General features: G+C 39.4%; 1 protein-coding gene across 1 annotated transcript in view; it reads right to left on the bottom strand.

Moving 5' to 3' along the window:
* Positions 1-522: 522 nt before the first annotated feature.
* LOC110597350 (netrin receptor UNC5D-like) overlaps positions 523-18,822 on the bottom strand; it is a 116,072-nt gene continuing 97,772 nt past the window's right edge. The window contains exons 7-8 of the mRNA XM_078036328.1: positions 15,162-15,340; positions 523-2,734 (exon numbers count right to left, since the gene is read on the bottom strand). Coding sequence (XP_077892454.1) covers positions 2,530-2,734; positions 15,162-15,340 — 384 coding nt within the window. The 3' untranslated portion in view covers positions 523-2,529. The remainder of the gene's footprint in view (positions 2,735-15,161; positions 15,341-18,822) is intronic.

Genomic DNA, 18,822 nt, shown 5'->3' with positions numbered 1-18,822 from the left:
CTTGGGCTGAAACTGAAAGTGAATCTCTTGATTTCTTCCTCTATTATTTTATGTGATTTGATGTTCAAATGCATTTATTAACCCAGAAGAACCATCCCTTCATCCCCTCCCCCCCCAAAAAATACAAAAAAAAAAGAATCCTGAAAACCCAAAGAAACAAGGGAACAAACCAAATCCATGCGAGGACATTACAGAATTCGGATTCAGGGATTAATAATCTTATCTTAAAATAATCTAGTAGGTTCTATGGAAAACCATTTAAGCTTCTGCTTTAAAATGCAAAAAAAAAAAAAGTCTAGAAAGGATCTGGTGTGGATTCACAGAACAGATGAAACCATTATAAGGCTAATTATAATGACTTAAAATAAAATCCTCCAAAATGGAGATTCGAATAAGCTCTACAATGTTTTAGATAATTTATTACTCAACAGTTAATGCAGATTCCTTCTGCAGCCAATCATGCTAGTGAACTCAATCTTATTGTGAGCAATTGAACATCTACTTACACCTCTTTCTCTCAAAAATTATACCAGTGATGTGAAGTGATTTACATTTCCATGCTGTCTATTATTCCCTAGAAGGAATGAACAAGTGGAGCATACTAGCAAAGGGGTGTTTTCCTGATCTATATATGGTAGTTTGAAAATATGCTTGACAGTTCTAAGATGATTTGTTTGTTCTATATAATAAGCCTTTGGTTCCTGAGAAAAGCAAGATGCTTTTTGAGTTACATATGGCAAAGCCTTCTATCTAATACAGGGGACCAGATACACCACACATTAGAGAAAATGGCCAACACATTCCAGAGTTCTTCAATGTTTTATCCATGGTATCCTAAACTTCACCTTCCTTTAGGTCTTTTCCACTTATGGGGAGATTCACAACATTTTTTTTTAAAACAAGGGATCTATAAAAGTGTTTAAAAAATTGATTGCATCTCCAGTGCCAAGTAGTTCCCACCTCCCCCATTCCATGACTACTTTTAATAAAGTAGCCGATCTCTAAGTAGCTGACTAGCTGCCTTGGGGTTAACCTAGGTCCTTGACTTTGGTTGTCCTGATTGTGGACAGCTAAGGAAAACAAACACCAGAAGATGAGCTGGAGCATCTCTGCTCATCTGTAGTCTACCAGGCATCTTGTCAAAAAACCACTGAAGAGGATAAAAAAGATGGAATAAAGTATTAAGATGAGGATGATGAATGGTTGATGAATCTGAGTTCTGTACAACACCACTGCCTCCTATTTTAAAACAGAAAAATAAAGCAGTGGCCACATGTTAAAGGTTCAGTGGAGAAAGGGTACTTGGTGAGGCTGAACAGTCAGAGCTTGAAGCTCCTTCAATGATGGATGTGGTTTCTGGGACATGTATTCCTCAGGTCTATTTATTCAGCTATCATCTAAGACAAAGCCTGTCTGCTAATTTCTCAAGAGGCAAAAGGAGGGTGACCTAGGTGGCCCTACTGAGAGATTCTATGATGGCATGGTACCAAAATGTTAAGAAACTTTCCAGAACTTGGATCGAAAAGTGCAGTAAATCTCATCATTCCCTTGTTACAAAAATATTGGAGAACTGGATCAACACCTGCCTCTTAGAATTACAGCTTATTTGAGGTCCATGACATCTGCAGTTCATGTTTCCTTGGACCTGGCCTGACCAGTCCTGTCTCTGAATCCATGTAATAAGCTGTGTTCCAACAGCACTCTGCAATTTGACTGGCTTAACTGGGAATAGAGATACTACTACTTGGCTGAGTTTGAAGAGATAAATTTCCATGTTCAAAAATCTCATTATGTTCCTTGAAACCTCTCTACTCTGGAAGTTCAGGAAGGAGAGAAGTGGGTAGATTTGTCTCTGGGAAAAAATGAAGGTGAGGTACCCTATGAGAACTAGTTCGTGGTCTGTCTGACTTTTGGGTCTTGTCTCCGTTCAGTGGCTAGTATAGACAGGAAATTGGTGCTGGTGTGGTGTATTCAGATTCTAGAATCTAAACGCCCTCTTTGATGTTGAAAAAGTCATACAAATGGGTTGGCAACCCTGTTTTACTTCTAAAAGTCAGTTTTACAATGATTCCTGACATTACAAATGCCAGTTGGTAGAAAACTGACAAACTGGTACCAGAATCTGCTGGCCCTGTGGGGCACATCATTTAAAACCTGTTTCAAAACATGCACTTAATCAATCTCTGCCTTCAGCTTTATTGTAGCTCCTCTCTCTCCATAGCTACTTTTGTCTCAATATGCCTTCCTGTCTATCCTAGACACTCCAGATCCGAGGAGGGCATCCAGTGTTGACCTGCGTGTGATTCAGAGGAGACAATAAAACCCTCTGACATCTAAGAGAGCTGGTCCTTTGCTCTACTGGCATGTTTTACCTCTAGAAAATTCAGTTCCTTCAACCAGGGGATCTCACTGATTACCAACCAAGCTGAATTCCCCAAATGACGCTGAGCAGAAAGCTGCCTCTTTTTTTTCCCATTTAAAGTCAAAGTCCCCAAGTTGGCCATCCCTCTGCTCCCGAGAGGAAGGGGACTAGAGTCTGTTCTGCCTGCTGTAGTTGAAGTCGGCTTCGTCCAGCTGGGATTCCGTGATGTTTGAGAGTTTCGTGTGTGTCCTCCCAATCTCTTCAAGGGCACAGGCCAGGGAGTCAAGGTCACCATCATGCTGATGACGAGCTTCCCACAGGTTCAGAATGACAGCATAAGGGCTGCTTTGTGTAGCAAAATAAGACAGATTCCTAGACAGACCAAAAACATGAATGAACAGAAATCACCACGAGGAAATTAAAAGCCAGTTTTAATAGGTATAATAGAGGAAGAGAGATGCACTAAGGTGGGTGTGGGCAGGTGAGTTTGTATCCCAACATGCAACTAAAACCAGCCTTCAGAATGTCACCAACGTCCCTCCTGTCTTCCAGGCCTGGTTTTGGTCCTCACTTCCATGGGCCGTGTGCGTGGGCCTGGTTCCCCCCACTCCTCCCCGGGTGGCCTCTTTGCTCTGCATTACTTTAGGTGGTGATGAAACTCATTCCTATTGCTGCAGAATCTTTCAGGGCTTTCTTCCTTGGCAAACAAAAGGGTTGTCAAGGCTTGATCTTCAATTTCATTTTCTTTCCTTTCTCAGTGCTAAATCTGTACCTGGAGGCTTCCAGGTTCATGTAAGCTAGCTACAGATCGTAAATGACCTTGGAGTTGCCAAAATGACATGTCCCTACCTCCTTGAACTCAATCTCTAGACCTCCATATTAGTCTCCTTTCTAAGTATAACAAGTGGCCCAAATATTTACAAGTCTTTCTTTCTTATCTTTTGTACTGGGAAATTTATTTATTTATTTAGGTACTGGGCTTTGAACTCAGAGGCCCTCTACCACTGAGCCACATCCCCAGCCCTGTTTTGTATTTTATTTAGATACAGGGCTTCACTAAGTTGCTAAGTGCTTTGCTTTTGCTGAGGCTGGCTTTGAACTCACAATCCTCCTGCCTCAGCCTCCCAAGCCACTGGGATTACAGGTGTGCGCCACCACACCTGGCTATCGGACTTTGGTTTTGACCGTGCCCTTAATGTTATTTCTCCCTTTCTGACCTACTCATCAGCTTCACTCTTCTCCTCCATTCACAAAGACTTAACCCTAATTTATATTCTATTACTTTGTGGCCTGAATCATAGCAAAAGCCTCCACATTCTGTCTCCAAACCCTCTAAAATATGCTGCATTCTATTTCTTCAATCCTAAGAGATTTAGTCATTTTTCAATGCCTTCCTTGATCAGTCCTCAACACAATTATGATCGTGTGTGTGTGTGTGTGTGTGTGTGTGTGTGTGTATGAATCAATCTATCTATACATGCACGTCTATTAGGAAATCTCACTGATTTATATTCATACCTATATATGAATTTATATAAATTTATATATGTATATAAATTTACATATGCCTCAGTATTTTGCTCCTTGGGCCCTGGGCTTGACTTAGGTAATACTTTGCTTCTGGCTTTCACTCAGTTTTCTGTCCACTAGTAATGCCCACTTTCATTCTCTGCACTGTTTTGCAGGATCATACCCTCCTACAATGTGTGGCTCAGATCTCATTTCCTCTTTCTTCAAGATGATTTATGTCTTCTCTGAACTCTTTTCATGCTGGTGCTTAAAATTTCATGTGACTGCAGTGCTTACACATATCATATGGGTGAACTTTGCCTTTCCCATTTGACTAGTAACACCTGAAAGCTAAAGGTCGTATGTAATAATTCTCTGAATCTGCACCAGCACTTATCAGAACAATGACAGGTGATAATTCAGTATCCACTGGGTGAATAATTGATTCCTGCAAGCCTTTTTCAGATGCTACAGTATCTTCAGTGAAAAAAAATGGTAACCTTTTAGACAAAAACTTTACTATGATGAAGACTAAGACAAGGCAAAGGATTAAAGGTCACTGCTTTTCAAGGGGACTCTTATAGTAAGGACAGAAATGCTCTCTCTCTTGTCAACGTCTGATAAATTACAAGATTTTGCAGAAAAGCTTCTGTTTGGGGGTTGGTGCTAGTTCTCACAACCACACCCAACACACAATCACAAAGCAGTCTTTTAGAGATGGCACTGGCAAGAGAAGGCAAGTTTTTAGCGGCACATTACCACTTGGCAGCAACACACGCACAGATCAGTTCTGAATGAATAAAATGTTGATTTAGCCAAAGTCTTAAGAGACAGTTAATAGTCAGTTTGTTGCTAAATAGCATAAATACTGGGGTTACTACACACACATTCCACTAATATGAACCTTTAACTGAGAAGGTGAGAAGGCCAGCTTAAAAATACCCTGGTCCCCTCCATTCCCACAGCAAACCCTGCTGGAGGGTTGAAGGGATCCTGGTTCCTCTTATTTTGCCAACTTTTGAATGTTGGCCCTTCCTTCTGGCCCTGTGGGGAAATTGCTCTGTCTCCCTGCCTGCACCCTCACTGACATTCAGGCAGGACCCAACTGAAGGAATAGCTGGGGAAGAGGCCCAAGGAGGCATCAGTGGGCTCCGGCTGGCCTGGGTGGCCACTGCTTTTCAAATCCATTATCAACGTAATGATCACGGACACACTTTTGTCTTTAGGATCCCAAATGTCTTTTCAAGGACAACAAAGGCAATAGTCGGAGCAGCACTAGCTTTCTCATCATTTTACTGAGGGTTCACACCTGGCCTTTACTCGTGAACAGCAGTGGTCTTGTGTTTTATGGCAGTGACTGGAATTCTTGTGATCCTGTTAACCCTAAAGTTAAACTATAATCTGTGATATCAAGGGTTGATAAACGTCTTCCGTAAAGGGCCAGAGAGTATATATTTGGGTGATAGAGACCTCCTATGGCCTCACTGCAGCATCTATGCTCCACCATGGTAGTGCAAAGGCAGCCACTGATGATAGGAGTGTGTGTGTGTTGGGGGGGGGAGGGTAGCCATCTTCCAGTAAAATTTTATTTGGTGACACTGGAATTTGATGGTCATACAGTTTCTACATGTCATCCAGTTTTAGTCTTTTGATTTTTTTATAGTCATTTAAAAATGCAAAAGTAAACAAAACACACAAACACACACACATACACACAAACATCCTTAGTTGTGGCTACAAAAAACAGGTGATGGGACAGATTTGGCCTATTGGCCATTGTGCTATTTTAGCTTATAACCTAAACTGGAAGTCCAAAGCTGTTACTTGGAAGAAAATTAGACTGGATTTCCTGCATTATGCTGCATTTGAAAATAAGCACCTACAAGGCCAGAGTTGGTCACTCCCAGGCAATGCATCTGCCTTCAGCACTGGGAGAACTTTTTCCTTTGAAATGTTTGAGGATCTTTGATACTTCAAGATGTGACAGGAAGACTGGGTCATAAAGAATAGCATAAAGAATATGTTTTGGAGATGAAGATTAATCTTTGTCCTGAGACAATTTTAAAAATATTCATGACCCCATGGAGGAGGGTGCGGTCAGAGGTGTTCAAGGTTCTTCTGTCTGCAGGGAGCACAGCAGAGCAGAGAAGGACTCCCACCAGCCATGTGGCTCTGAAAAGTCCTGCAAATGTTCTGTTTTGGGCAATAGGTACCCACAGCTAAAGAAGGCTAAGTGATCAAAAGAGGCAGGAATAAAATTCTTACTTGGCACAGGTCTCTGAACATATTGTAGAAAGTGAAATATGCTTCCCAAAGCTAGATTTAGATTTATTCTCTAAATATGCACAAGCACACTCAGCATAACACATACAAATTTCAACTTCCTTTTAATGTTAGTGGATACATAAAGGAGCACATCCGTTTTATTAAAAATAATACAATCAATCAGCTTTGCAATTAAAAGGCATCCCATTACACTATATTCACTTGTACACAACATAAAAAGTAATATATAAAAACACCTGGAATCCTAATGCAATAGGCTATTTCTCAAAGAGCTATTATTTTATTGGGTCCATGTGCATTATGATTTTTTGAAAATTCAGTCATCTCTGTATACCACCCTTTTGAAATTATTCTGATTCTCATCTCTGTGGCCCATTTCTCTTCTTAATAATATGGCACATTTGGCTACCAGCAGGTAATGGACATACCAAGTCAGGGAACATTGTTACTACTGCAAAACAGAATTCACAGCAAGAGCTGATCTTAAGTCCTGAATGTCTGTCTGTCTTTCTTTTTTCTTTTGAAATGAAACCTAAACATTAACAAACAAATGGCAATCCTGAATATTCAAGTGGATGCCTGAATATTCAACTTTCTTTATAGAAAGGTTTAAAGAAACAAATGTTTATTCCATTCACCTTAGATGCTTTGTTACTTTGTTATGCCCTGAACTTCAGGGAATCTTGTGTCAAAACCATTCCAAATTCTGATCAGAATTTAGAAGTTAGAAAACTCAGATTTACATTTTTTGGTTCAATAAAGATGTATATATTATGCAGTTAAGATGGTCGAATCTCTGAATGTTAGTTGACTTTAGAACATTCTATGCCTTCAGTTCTATTCATTTGCCCAAAGCCTGTAGACTCCATGTCTTTATCATCTCCTTTGGAACTCCCATTCAATGAGAACAGATTAACTATATAATACGTGTAAACAAGCAGATCAAGCTTATGTTAAGGTAGTTGAATAAATTCATCCATGTAAGTTCACTGAGTACTAATAGTTTATTAAATTTAATTTTGTTTTGTTGAGCTTAAATGCTTTCTATACACCTGAGTCCGCAGGGGTTTGTTTTATTACCATGATTAATTTCATCTTTTAGACTTTCCTATCCCCATCCCCTGGCTCCAATTAAAATTCCTTTTTTTTTTCTGTAGAAACTGGGGCAGAATTGGAAACATGAATTTTTATCAATTTCACTAGTGAGGCATGGGCCAACTTATAAAGCCAATTTTTTTAATATAACCTTAGTTATCAAAATATATCTTCAAACTAATAACTGTGTTAAACTAAAAATGAAACTCATTTTAGATTTAAGGATTGTTTTTTTTTGGGGGGGGAATAGTCATTGGGTCTTTTGTTTTCTTTTGGGAGCATGAGAGGCAGAGAGGAGAATTGAGGGTCCATGGTAAAATTCTGCCATATAAGGTATTTATAGATTATTACAACACAGGGCTGATACCATAAAATTCCTTTTTAGTTTTCCTAACTGACTTTTTCTCCCCCACTGTGAAAGCTTTCAGGTCTTCCAGCATCCCTGCAGTATTCAAATGCAAATGCCTTAGGGACTAGTACATCTAAATCCTCAATCAGTTAACAAAGGAAGAAGATAACAGTAATGGAGAGGAAGGCTGTGTTGGAGACTTTATCTTAGCCCTGGGGAACTGTACTGAAGAGCTACCAAGGGCACCCTGCACTTACAAGTGGCCTATAAGGGACTCCTTTTCATTCTAAATTCCAGATAACAAAGCTTTTCTTTCAGTTACTCAGAACCAAGGTACCAGGGGGCCAATATACCAATCCACTAGTTGTAAACCCTTCTTGTGGCTAATTGTGAGAACAAAGCCCAACCTTCGCATAGAAAACACTTTATACCAGTTACAGGCCATAATTTTATTCAGAATTTGGGCTTTAACTCAATGTCAAATAGAAGGGACTATTTGCACCTGTAACCTGAAGGCAGCAAGATTATCTGTTTATATTCTATACAGCACTATTATCCAGATATAATGCAACCTTTTAAAAAATCATTATAAAGCATATTTTAGAAATATCTTCTGAGTAGTTTGTCAGTATAAAAAGTGGAATATAAGTTAAACTGCCTGTAATAGATTAGGAAACATCATTATAAGAACAGTGCATCATTCCACTGTCTAGTATCAAAGAGGGAATTGAAACACTGTCGTAATGAAAAAAAATTAATCTCTGCTATCATCCTAAATGGTCTCATCTAATGAAAGTCTCTTATGTGACCCAAAGCAACCCTCCATAAGTTTTTTTTTTAATACAAATAGAAGAAAAGCCTTTTTTTTTTACTGAATAGCAGTAATTGGTCACACCATAAACATGTGACCTCATCTAAATTTCCATTCCCAAACTTCAACCTGCCTGGGTACTCTGCAAACACCAAGCAGCCTCAGGATGAAGCCAGCCAGTGTTTACAGACTGAAGGGTCGCCTAGGGATGAGCAGTATAATAAAACTGCCTGCTGCTTGTACGTGAAAAGAAGATGGCAGGGAGAAGCCCCAAGGAAAGGACATGAGCAACTCTGGACACAGCGAGTTCCACTCAGCCCAGCCCAGCCCAGCCCAGCCCAGCCCAGAGGGCTGCATTAATTCTTTCAGGCCAGTCACTTTGGCAGTAACATTTCCTTTATAGTTATGCTTTTGCCTTTCACTTGTTGTTGAAAGGGGATAACAAGTATTCTTTTTCTTTGGAAAACACATTAAAGCCCCCAGGCATGGAAGACATCTCTGAGTTGCCAAAAGAGAACAAAAGCCAGATGTGATCTGCTTTTAGTTCTTATATAATCCTATAACAGTTTCTCAATTTGGGAAATGAAAAGGAAGTAAAACCCACCAAATCATCATCTCTACTTTTCTTTGAACTGGTATACATCGTGGAAGGAATACGCTAAACTCAATTGTCCATTAAAATTACCTGGAAACATTTTTGAGAATCCTCAGAGGAAAGTGGAATGACTACCATTGGTTCCAAGAGAAAGGACCATGATTCTAACCCAGGGCAAGGGAAGGCTGAAATATTTATACCCCTCACTTTGGAAAATTAATCATTATGTGTTTCACTTAAACCTCACAAATAGTAGAAAAGAAATAGTCCCCCTTAAGGGCACTCAAATAGATAAGGTGTAAAATCATTCTCATGATTTCACTTTTTCTTAAATTCTGAAGACATCACCTTCAGACATACTGAGATGGTCAGATTTTTCAACACTGTTTGAAATGGTATGTGTGAGGGGTTCATTTAGGATACCAAGGGGCTTCAGCATGTCTATGTCCATCTTTTCTGAAAACTGCATTCCGTTTAACAGAGAAAAACCTATTCTTTCAAAGACTAGTGCAAACCCACAACTGCTTACAAAAGAAATGATAGCACCCCTTGGAGGTTGCAGTGGGAGCACAACTTGAGCTCTCTTGGAGGAATATAAAAAGCTTCTTTTCCATATGGCCTTCAGGACGGACACCTGCCACTTACAAACCATATACAGCTTGTTCACGACTAAACTTGTCCCAAGGCTGTCTCTTTTCAGCTTCATATTAGTGGGCATCTTCATGAGTCGTTGACTTTAGTGGAATAAAGCCCAAACACCCACACTTTGCTATGCTGGGTCCCTCTGGCTTCACTGCAAGGGCCTTTCAAGTTCCAGGCCCTGCGTACGTCCACTGGTCCAGAACCAGAGAATGTGATGTGAGCTTCTTTGTATTTTGCCTCCAAGGACCTATGTAATGCTACCTCCCTGATGTATTAATTCTCCTTTAGAAAAGTCATGGAGATTGTTTTTGGAAATGGCAGCCTCTCACCCATTGTTATTACTTTTAAAGTTTAGGATGTGTTTTCCAGCCTCTAGCCTGCAGAACCAAGAAAGCTTAGTTTGGGGCAATGATAGTGAACACCTAAAACACGGGAGTGAAAAGGAAGCAGATGTTCCACATGCATTTTGCACTCATCTTTCCCTCTGTCTCTCTCTTCTTCCCTTCTTCACCCTCAACTCTGGCTCTGGGACAGGCCCAACTTCAGTGAATTCTCAACCACTTATTCAGAGCCAGATTAATAAGCTGCTTTGTGACCTCCACTGTCCTTTCCCACTGCCCTCTGGTCATTTCACTGTTCCTCTGAATCCAATTAAGAGGGTAGACAGAGGGAATGAGAAGACATGACCTCAATGCGAGAAGATTCTGCTTCTCATTAAAGGCCCCGTTAAAAGATTTGGTGGAAAACAAGTTGTTACACCACTGCTCCTCAACCACAAGGTTCAAGCACTTTCATTTGCTCACAATTTTTACTCCATCATCCATTAACCCTGACAATTGAAATACATTTTATCCATTTTAGCCAGAATACCAGTAAAAAATATGTTTCCCTGGCATGGCTTATGGATTTCCAAATATATATATATTACTAGGGAGGGCCTTGGGAAAAAACTATTAATAAGATGTAATTTATTTACTACTCTTCCATTTTAGAACCCTTTCTTCTATTTTGCCTACATCCCTTCCACTCACCCACCCATATTTCATGCATCTGTCCCCATGGCAATGTGGTCAAGATGGATGTGTTTTCAGAAGGGTTTCTGGAATATGGAAATCAGGAGGACTTACAAAAGAATCATCTAATTGTAGAAAGACAGGACACTTCCATTACATCAGCCAACAACATTTAATTAAGAATAAATGTAGAAATCCCTTGATGCTTATTCCTATCAGTTTTCTTCATTAGGAGGCAAGGCTTAAAGGTCAAATATACTATTCTATGAAAGAGTTCATATCATTCATTCAAGAAAGATTTACTGAATTTTCCCAAAGTAGTTGGATCTATCTAGGTTTCACAGTAATTTAAAAAATTTAAAAGTATCATAAAAATATATAAAGTGCTGTGAGGGTTTAAATGGGGAGAATACTTCTAACTGAAGCAGGGAGTTTCAGGTATTGTTTAATTGGTTAAGTCCTCAGTAATATCCCCACCAATCACATGTGGCCAAGAGCTCTGAAGTGGAGAGTTATTGCAGTTGAATTTGCAGACTAAATGCATGTGCAATCTCAGCTTTGAAGTGTAGCAAATAGGCTCACTGAGTCATAGTCAAATTTCCCTCACAGAATCCATAATTACAACTATTATCTATGACATTCTTTGCTAGGCTGTGCAGCATATTTAGCTTGTCAGGTATGCTCGGCAAGTTGTAAGGCTACCTGTGTTGCCAGAGTTAGGCTTCATCTTCTCATGCATTGCTAAGTCTTCCACTTTCTACTCCCTGTGTCTTCTTTCCTATTTAGATCTCAGTTAAAATTTGTTTGACAAAAAGACACATTATCACCAGTGACAACTGCATTACCAAAAGGAGGGTAAGAAAACATTTTCACTGGCAATAAAATAAAAACAAATGCTTTCCTCCATCCTCTTTGAAAACTCTTCCTCCTTCATGATTTGGAATCTGTCACTCTGTTAGCTGTTTAACCCTTTGGGAGGTTGAGAGTGGGGAAGAGCCAGGAAAAAGTGGCATCATAAGATCAAGGGTTTATTCTTTGAATACAAATGTTGACTATGTGCTTCTGTTTGACCACAGAGTAGATGAAATCCAAAATTAACAAAACTTCTTTCCTACCCATTAATATCGGTGTATGGACATTTTTAGATTTTCATGATTTGAATTTATTTGTTTCATACTCAGTTATATCCAAACATAAGAAAGTAAAAACATGGGGCTGGAGTTATAGCTTAATGGTAGAGTCCTTGCCTAGCACATATGAGGCACTGGGTTTGATCCTCAGCACCACATAAAAATAAATAAATAAAGGTATTATGTCCATTTACAACTAAAAATATCTTTTTATAAAAAAGTAAAAACAGTAATGGAGAATTATACAATAGGAAACTGTGACGGGTTGTATCTGAAAATCCCCTCCTTCACATACATTCCTTTCCAGGAAGGAGAATATATGTCTTTGCTCTAGCAAACAAAAAAGGAAGAGAAATTTAAGAATTTCTGTAAGATGAGAATGGGAATTAGCTAACATGGCACAGGGATTTGGAGTAGTCCTCCTCTTCTGCTTCTCCAAATGCCTTAGTGGCTACCTCTGCCATGACCCCCCTAGCTCTTCAACCCTGGAGAGTCTTGGTGCAGAGCTGAACAGCAGTACTTAGCTCCAGTACTATCCTGATAGAAGCAACAAAGCCCTATGGACTTTTGCTAAGTGAAGGTAGACTCCTTTAAATCAGGAGTCAGTTACTATGGACTATTCAGCAAAATAGAGGCCATTTCCTATTTTTGCAAAGAACATTCACTGGGAAACAGCCAGGCCTATTTGTTTATGTGTCTTATTTCAGGATCTTTTCATGCTACAGAGGCAGAGCTGAATAGTTTTTGAGTGCTCGTGACATCCCATATGTCCCCAATTATTTACTACCTATTTACTAGGTAGTATTATACTGGTCCTTTAGAGAGAAAAAAAAATTGCTACCTTAAAGCTCTAATAAAAATAAATAAAAGAGAAAAAGAATGTTTGCTGATCCCTCATTTAAGTCTTTTTCAATGTACAATTAGGCTACTTTTGAAGACTAAAGCTAGAGAATAAAGGACACAGGAAATTGTGGTCACTGGAATTCAAGACCTTAACTATGTAATGTTTGGAAACAGAAGTAGATTACATACATTCCTGTGATTATCTGGTATTCATTTCGACAGTGTCAAGAGGAATAACTAATATTTGCTAAGGATCTACATATTCTGGGCATTCTGCTGAAAATTTTCCATAAAACAGGTGTTTGAATTACTTGTCAAGGGAATTGAGTCTTTCCCAAATTGAGATGGGGTTTTAGGGGAAACAAGCAAACCAACAGTTCACACCATGTGCTCAAGTTTTATGACCTTAGACATTGGAAGGGGGAGTGGGTTCCAACACAGCCACCTGATGTTCATTAGTGCCCAGACACAAAGGCTATTGAACTTAATCTTCTAGTTTGAAATATACTTTCCCTACTCAAGGTCCTTGCTCAAAGTCAGAGATGGATGACTTTAGATGCACATGCTGCAGGTCTTTTCTTTAAATATTTTTGAGTTTTAGGTGGATACAATATCTTTATTTTATTTTTATGTGGTGCTGAAGATCAAACCCAGTGCCTCACACTGTTAGGCAAGCACTGTACCACTTGAGCCACAACCCCAGCCCCTTGCTGCAGGTCTTATATATGCTGTAAATGCAGAACATGATGGGACAAAACAGGAACATGCACATGCTCATTCTGTAAATTAATGATAGCATCTGTAAATTAATGAACCCACAGATATTCTGTTGCAATTATTTTTTCTAAGTGGTAACTTAAAAACCATAAACTTTAATAGTCAGATTGGATTAGAGACTTGAAATACTACCACTTCTATAAATTGCATTTCTAGAAAGACAAACATAGGAACAGTAAGTGACATATTCAGGAAGACTGGGATTGGTGGTAGAACCAGGCCTCCTGGGCAGATAATTCTGCCCCATGTGCATGTGCTCTCTTTCTTGGCTCTCTTGAACTAAATTATGTTATTTGGATTAGTTCTTCATTCTGTGTCCATGTCGATCAGAAAGTGAAACTTGACATTGCCCAGTGTTTTTAGGTTATAAATGAGACATCTCTTCCTTAGTCAAAGCTTCTGGGAAATAGTCAGCCTCATGTTTTTTTCTTATACATTCATAAATTTTGTACTCATTCATTTTTAATAAATGCCTTTTCAAGAATGTGCCTCTTTTTTTCCGGCTTGCCTGTCTGTAAATTCAGTTTTCTCCAGCAGCAGTGCCTCCTACTATTTTCTAGTGAGGCCCTTCATGTTTGGATTTTGAATCCCTCCTGAGTCAGGGGGTAGCACTCTATCCTTTCTTGGCAGACATCTACCCTCCCTTTCAGAAAAGAGTCAGGTAGGCTGTCTGCGAAAACACGGGACAAAGGGACAAAGAAAAAGAAGAAGAAATAACTGAGCCAGCCAAACTGTAAGAAAAGAAGGCTTTTTCTCAAAAGGGGGGAAAAGTAAAAAGAAAGGGAAATGAAATGATTCTGGCAAATCTGGTTGTCTTTTCTATTCATTTGGAGGTCTGCAGAAGTGGGTTGTAGAGATTTCATGTGTTGAGGCTTTCTCCCTATGAGCCATCCCTCAAGCTGAGCCAAAATCTGCCTGTCCATCAGGGCTGCTCCGGATGGCATTGCCCCTGCCTTTTCTCATCTAAAGTAATAGAGCCCATTATGAATCTCTCTATCCTTCCATCAACTCACCTGTGATGTTAATGTAGCAATGAACAGTGTCAGTGTTAGCAACGGACTGTTTCATGGTGTGTAGATAACCTCTGGTGTGTATTTTTTTGTTTGTTTGGTTTTAGTTGTAGTTGGACACAATACCTTTATTTTATTTACTTATTTTTATGTGGTGCTGAGGATCAAACCCAGTGCCTTGCACATGCTAGGTGAGTGCTCTACCGCTGAGCCATAACCCCAGCCCCCTCTGGCATGTTTAATGCCCTCTGCCTTCAGACTTAAGAGTTCTTCTCGGATAACTTCTAAGTTTTTGTTGTTGTTGTTGTTGTTGTTTTTGTTTGGTTTTGTCTTGAGACACCCATTTTTGTAGGCTGAGCATGTCCCTATTTGGGGTTAGCTGATACTTAAGGTTACATGATGGTGGGGAGGAGGTGTAAGAAATCTGCTACTTGGTAAGGTATCCCCAGTTTCAGCTCTGTCCTGACCACTGATAGGCATCCAGATGACAGAGTCTGGAGCACTACTTCAGTGACCCAGTTAGCAAGCCTGGATGGGATCAGAACCAAGGCAGGACTTTCCCACAGTGTCCTCAAAGGCAGAGTGGGGTGGTAGGAAATGCTGTGCACAGTGTCACCTTAGAGGGACCACATACGAAATAAGGCCTGAAAAGTCTATAAAGATATCATGGTTACCTCCACCAGTTCTGTCTTTTTAAAGTTCTCTTAAGAAAATCATCGTTCAGAAGCTGCCACCATACCTGTTGATGCTGTTTTTCTGCGATAGCATCTGCCAGTCCTTGCCTTTGGCATTTGGGGTATTAAATGTAGCACAAATCCGCTGTCTGATAGAGTAGGGGATTTTAAAGGCTTTGGGGCCAGTCTGTGCAGGGAAACTGGTGTCCTCTTGTGCAAAGAAAGTGATGGTTTCTCTTTCACTCTAGAAACAATAGAAGGGAAGCATGATCAGTCAAAGGAAAGCATTACTGACAACGTATTTATTTCTGAAAATCTGTGTTAATACACATGCCCAAATGCTTGCCTGTTGTGAGGGACTCTGTAAAACACAGTGGCAAGTTGCGTTCTCTTCTAAAACAGTAAAGAATTTCTCTAGTGGCCTAGACCATTCCACTCAGGAGAGTCACAATCGCCTCCAACATCCAAAGAGATGTCAGGTGACAACAGAATTAGACCTTTTTTCTTTTTCTTTATTTTTTTAAGACTTTCAGGAGTAGATCTAGAATTAGCAGGAAGCACCTTCTATATGACGGATTTGGGTTCAGTTTAAGGAATGATCCTCTGATGGTCATCATGACCAAAGATGAATGGGCTGACCAAAGAAGCTGGCTGGGAAGCTTCTGGACAAGAAATCTACGAGAAACTGATTTTGTGTTAATCATGTAAAAAGTCTGTCTTTTCCTCAGTCCTAAAGCTGTGTGATTTTCTGATGAATATTTTGCTCTCATTTCTGAATAAAATCCCTTTGCTGATGTGGAGCTACATGACATCTAGACTAGCTCTGTGCAGTGATACAGGCTGGGCGGCTTCAGACTGATATCTGCCCACCCTGCTTCTAATTTAGAGCTGTCCAGTGAGGGACTTGTGGTTTCACTGCATCACAGAATTCGGTCATAATATCCTAAAAGATCACAGTGGAAAACTTTCAGACTGCTATATTTGCTGATAAGTTTAGAATTCTAACAGAATTTTAAGGACCAGAAAATATCTGATTGACTCACTTCCATATTATTACGTATCATAAAGCAAAGTGGATTCCGCTGAAGTAATTAAAATCTCTAATTAATTGACTTTGAACTAATTAAGAGATTCTCCTGGGTGGGCCTGATCTAATCAGGTGGACTTCAAAGGAGGAAGAGCTAGTTCTGGTCGGGAGGCTTCTCTTTGCAGGAAGAAAGCAAAGAGCCATGCTGTGAACTGCCTATAGGGGGAGATGTTTGGCTTGGAGAAGTGGGTAAGCCATAGTCAACAGTCAAACAGAAAAATGGAGACTTGAATCCTATGGGTACAAGAAATTGAATAGCATCAAAATGTGAATAAGCTTGAACTGTGAGCTCCAGAGGAGAACTGACTCTAGTCCACACCTTGATTTCATCCTGTAAGGTCTTGATCAGAGAACCCCGGTATGGGGTTCTGCCTGGACTTCTGACTCACTGAGATATTAAATGAGTATTGATTTATTCTGTTACATTTGGGGTATTTTTTAATGCAGCAAAAGAAAAAACTTATATAAGAGAAAATTAAAGCATTAGATTTGAGATAGGGTTCAGGGGCCAGTAAGGATGGTCTAAACCCCAAGAAACTGCCCTTTTTGTTAGGAATTCATCTGTTCTGTTCTCCTTCAAGTCAGCTCACACCATTCCTGAACTGACCTCACGTCCTTCCCTGGTCTTTCTGTGGCTTCCAATCTTACATGTCTTCCTCCTGTGGGTACCACAATACATGGCCTTTCTCAGCTAGTGCCCAGACTCACACAACTAAACCGCCACACATGGCCAGTCTCCTTAAAGTTTCTGTTAATTGAGGAAACTGGCTGATGCAGAGATTTTATTAATGACTCATGATGATTTCTATTTTTCTGTAACTATTGAACAGAGTGATCAAGAAACACAGTGTCTTAACACAGCATTTCCAAAAAGCTAACACAGTGTTTCAAAAAGAGCAGCAGCTTTCTAGGCAAATGCATTTGGAAAGTGCTGCACATTATGCCCTCCTCTGAAAACTCAAAGCACCTCTCATATTAAATGGATTCTACTTACTAGTTTTAATTCTATTTCTCAGTATATTATAGAATGATGCACATAAGAACAATCTTCCAAAGGCAAAAAGAAAAAAAAAAGAATAGCATTACCTTAGATTAGGTAGAAGGAAGTGAAAGGAGGGGAAGGCAGGGGATGTTGGGATAAGAAAGATAGTAAAATAAAATGACATTATTTCTTTACGTATATATGTGACTGTCTGAGCAATATGATTCTACAATATGTATACTCAGAAAAATGAGAAATTATATCCCATCTATGCATGATATATCAAAGTATGTAAGTGCATTCTACTGTCATGTATAATTAACTAAAACAAATAAAAACTTAATTAAAAAAACCTTCCAGTGTTTGCAATTAGCAAGATGTGATAGCAAAAGAATCTTTTTAACCATCAGAAAGATCTCACTTAGGAGTAAGACTCTGCATTTCCTAGCTTGTAATTTGAATGCTATATGGCCTCTCTTAGCCTCATTTTCCTAATCAGTCTTTTTGCAATTTGAATAGACTCCTCAGAGATCATGAAACCTGGTAAAAACTTGGAAAAAACCACCCAGGTAGTTTGTGACATAGCTGAAACTGGGATTTTGATATCCTACTAACTACGCCAGTACCAGTACTCCTTTCACAGCTTCAAGACATGTATGGAATGCATAGAGAAGGATGGTTAAGACAAGGACTATGAATCACATTATCATTTTGTTTTAGGAATTTATAGTGGGAAAGGCTTCCTGGAGAAAGCATTTGAGTTGGCCTTGAAGGATTCCTAGGCATTGGTTGAATAGAAACTTGGTGGATAGGTACTTATTCCAAGCAGAGTGGACAAATCTGTTCTGATATATTGGATGGTTATAAAATAAGCCAACTCAGCTTCTCCTTGCATAAAATAGGTTACAAGATACTTCATTTTTTATCATGGTTTGTAAAATTTCTTTCAGCCTCTAAGAATGCAAATCAAATTGGAAAGGCTCCCTTACATATTTTCTGACTGAAAAAGCATGAAAGGGCTTAGTGTGTGTGTATGGGGGAGTTCTATGCAAGTTTCCATGGTGGTCATCATCTATAAATGGCACCAAAGTGTGCTAACCTGAGAAAAGACGGCTTAAAACTGAAAATACGCAGGTCCAGGCCAAAGGATGGCAAGACATTAAAACAAGCTTCCGGGAGCCCTTACTGCACCTGTGAAGCCCAAATCTTTGTCTTTACTGTTGGGACCGTGATGCATACTACCTTCAAAAAGGGCTAGAGGAAGTGGTCTATATAAGAAGGTAAATATAATACCATATGAAACTGAATCTAAAACTAAGCACTTCTACTATTTACTCCATTTTAATAAGTGGGTCCAATGTTCCTCTTAAATTTCCATATTTAAATATTTTCCACACATAAAGATGACATTTTATGTAACATTTATGATGCATTCTAAAAGACATCTGGGCCAAGCAATAAGAATCCTGTAGATACATCACATTTCCTGATTGTTTAAATTAAATATGCAGAGGAACAGGAGATTTCCATGTTCTGCACTTCTGAGATAAGCGGCTGCTACCTGGTTCGCTTAGGGAGTTGTAAATCAATGAGAGATTCCAAGTATTCTATTTTCTAACAGACAAATTATCCCCCAACTTCCACCACTTTTGGAAGA

This window comes from Ictidomys tridecemlineatus, unplaced genomic scaffold (genome assembly GCF_052094955.1).
Source record: "Ictidomys tridecemlineatus isolate mIctTri1 unplaced genomic scaffold, mIctTri1.hap1 Scaffold_307, whole genome shotgun sequence".
NCBI lineage: Eukaryota > Metazoa > Chordata > Mammalia > Rodentia > Sciuridae > Ictidomys > Ictidomys tridecemlineatus.
Note: the sequence above shows the minus strand (reverse complement) of the source record. Positions and strands in the feature narration are given on the sequence as shown.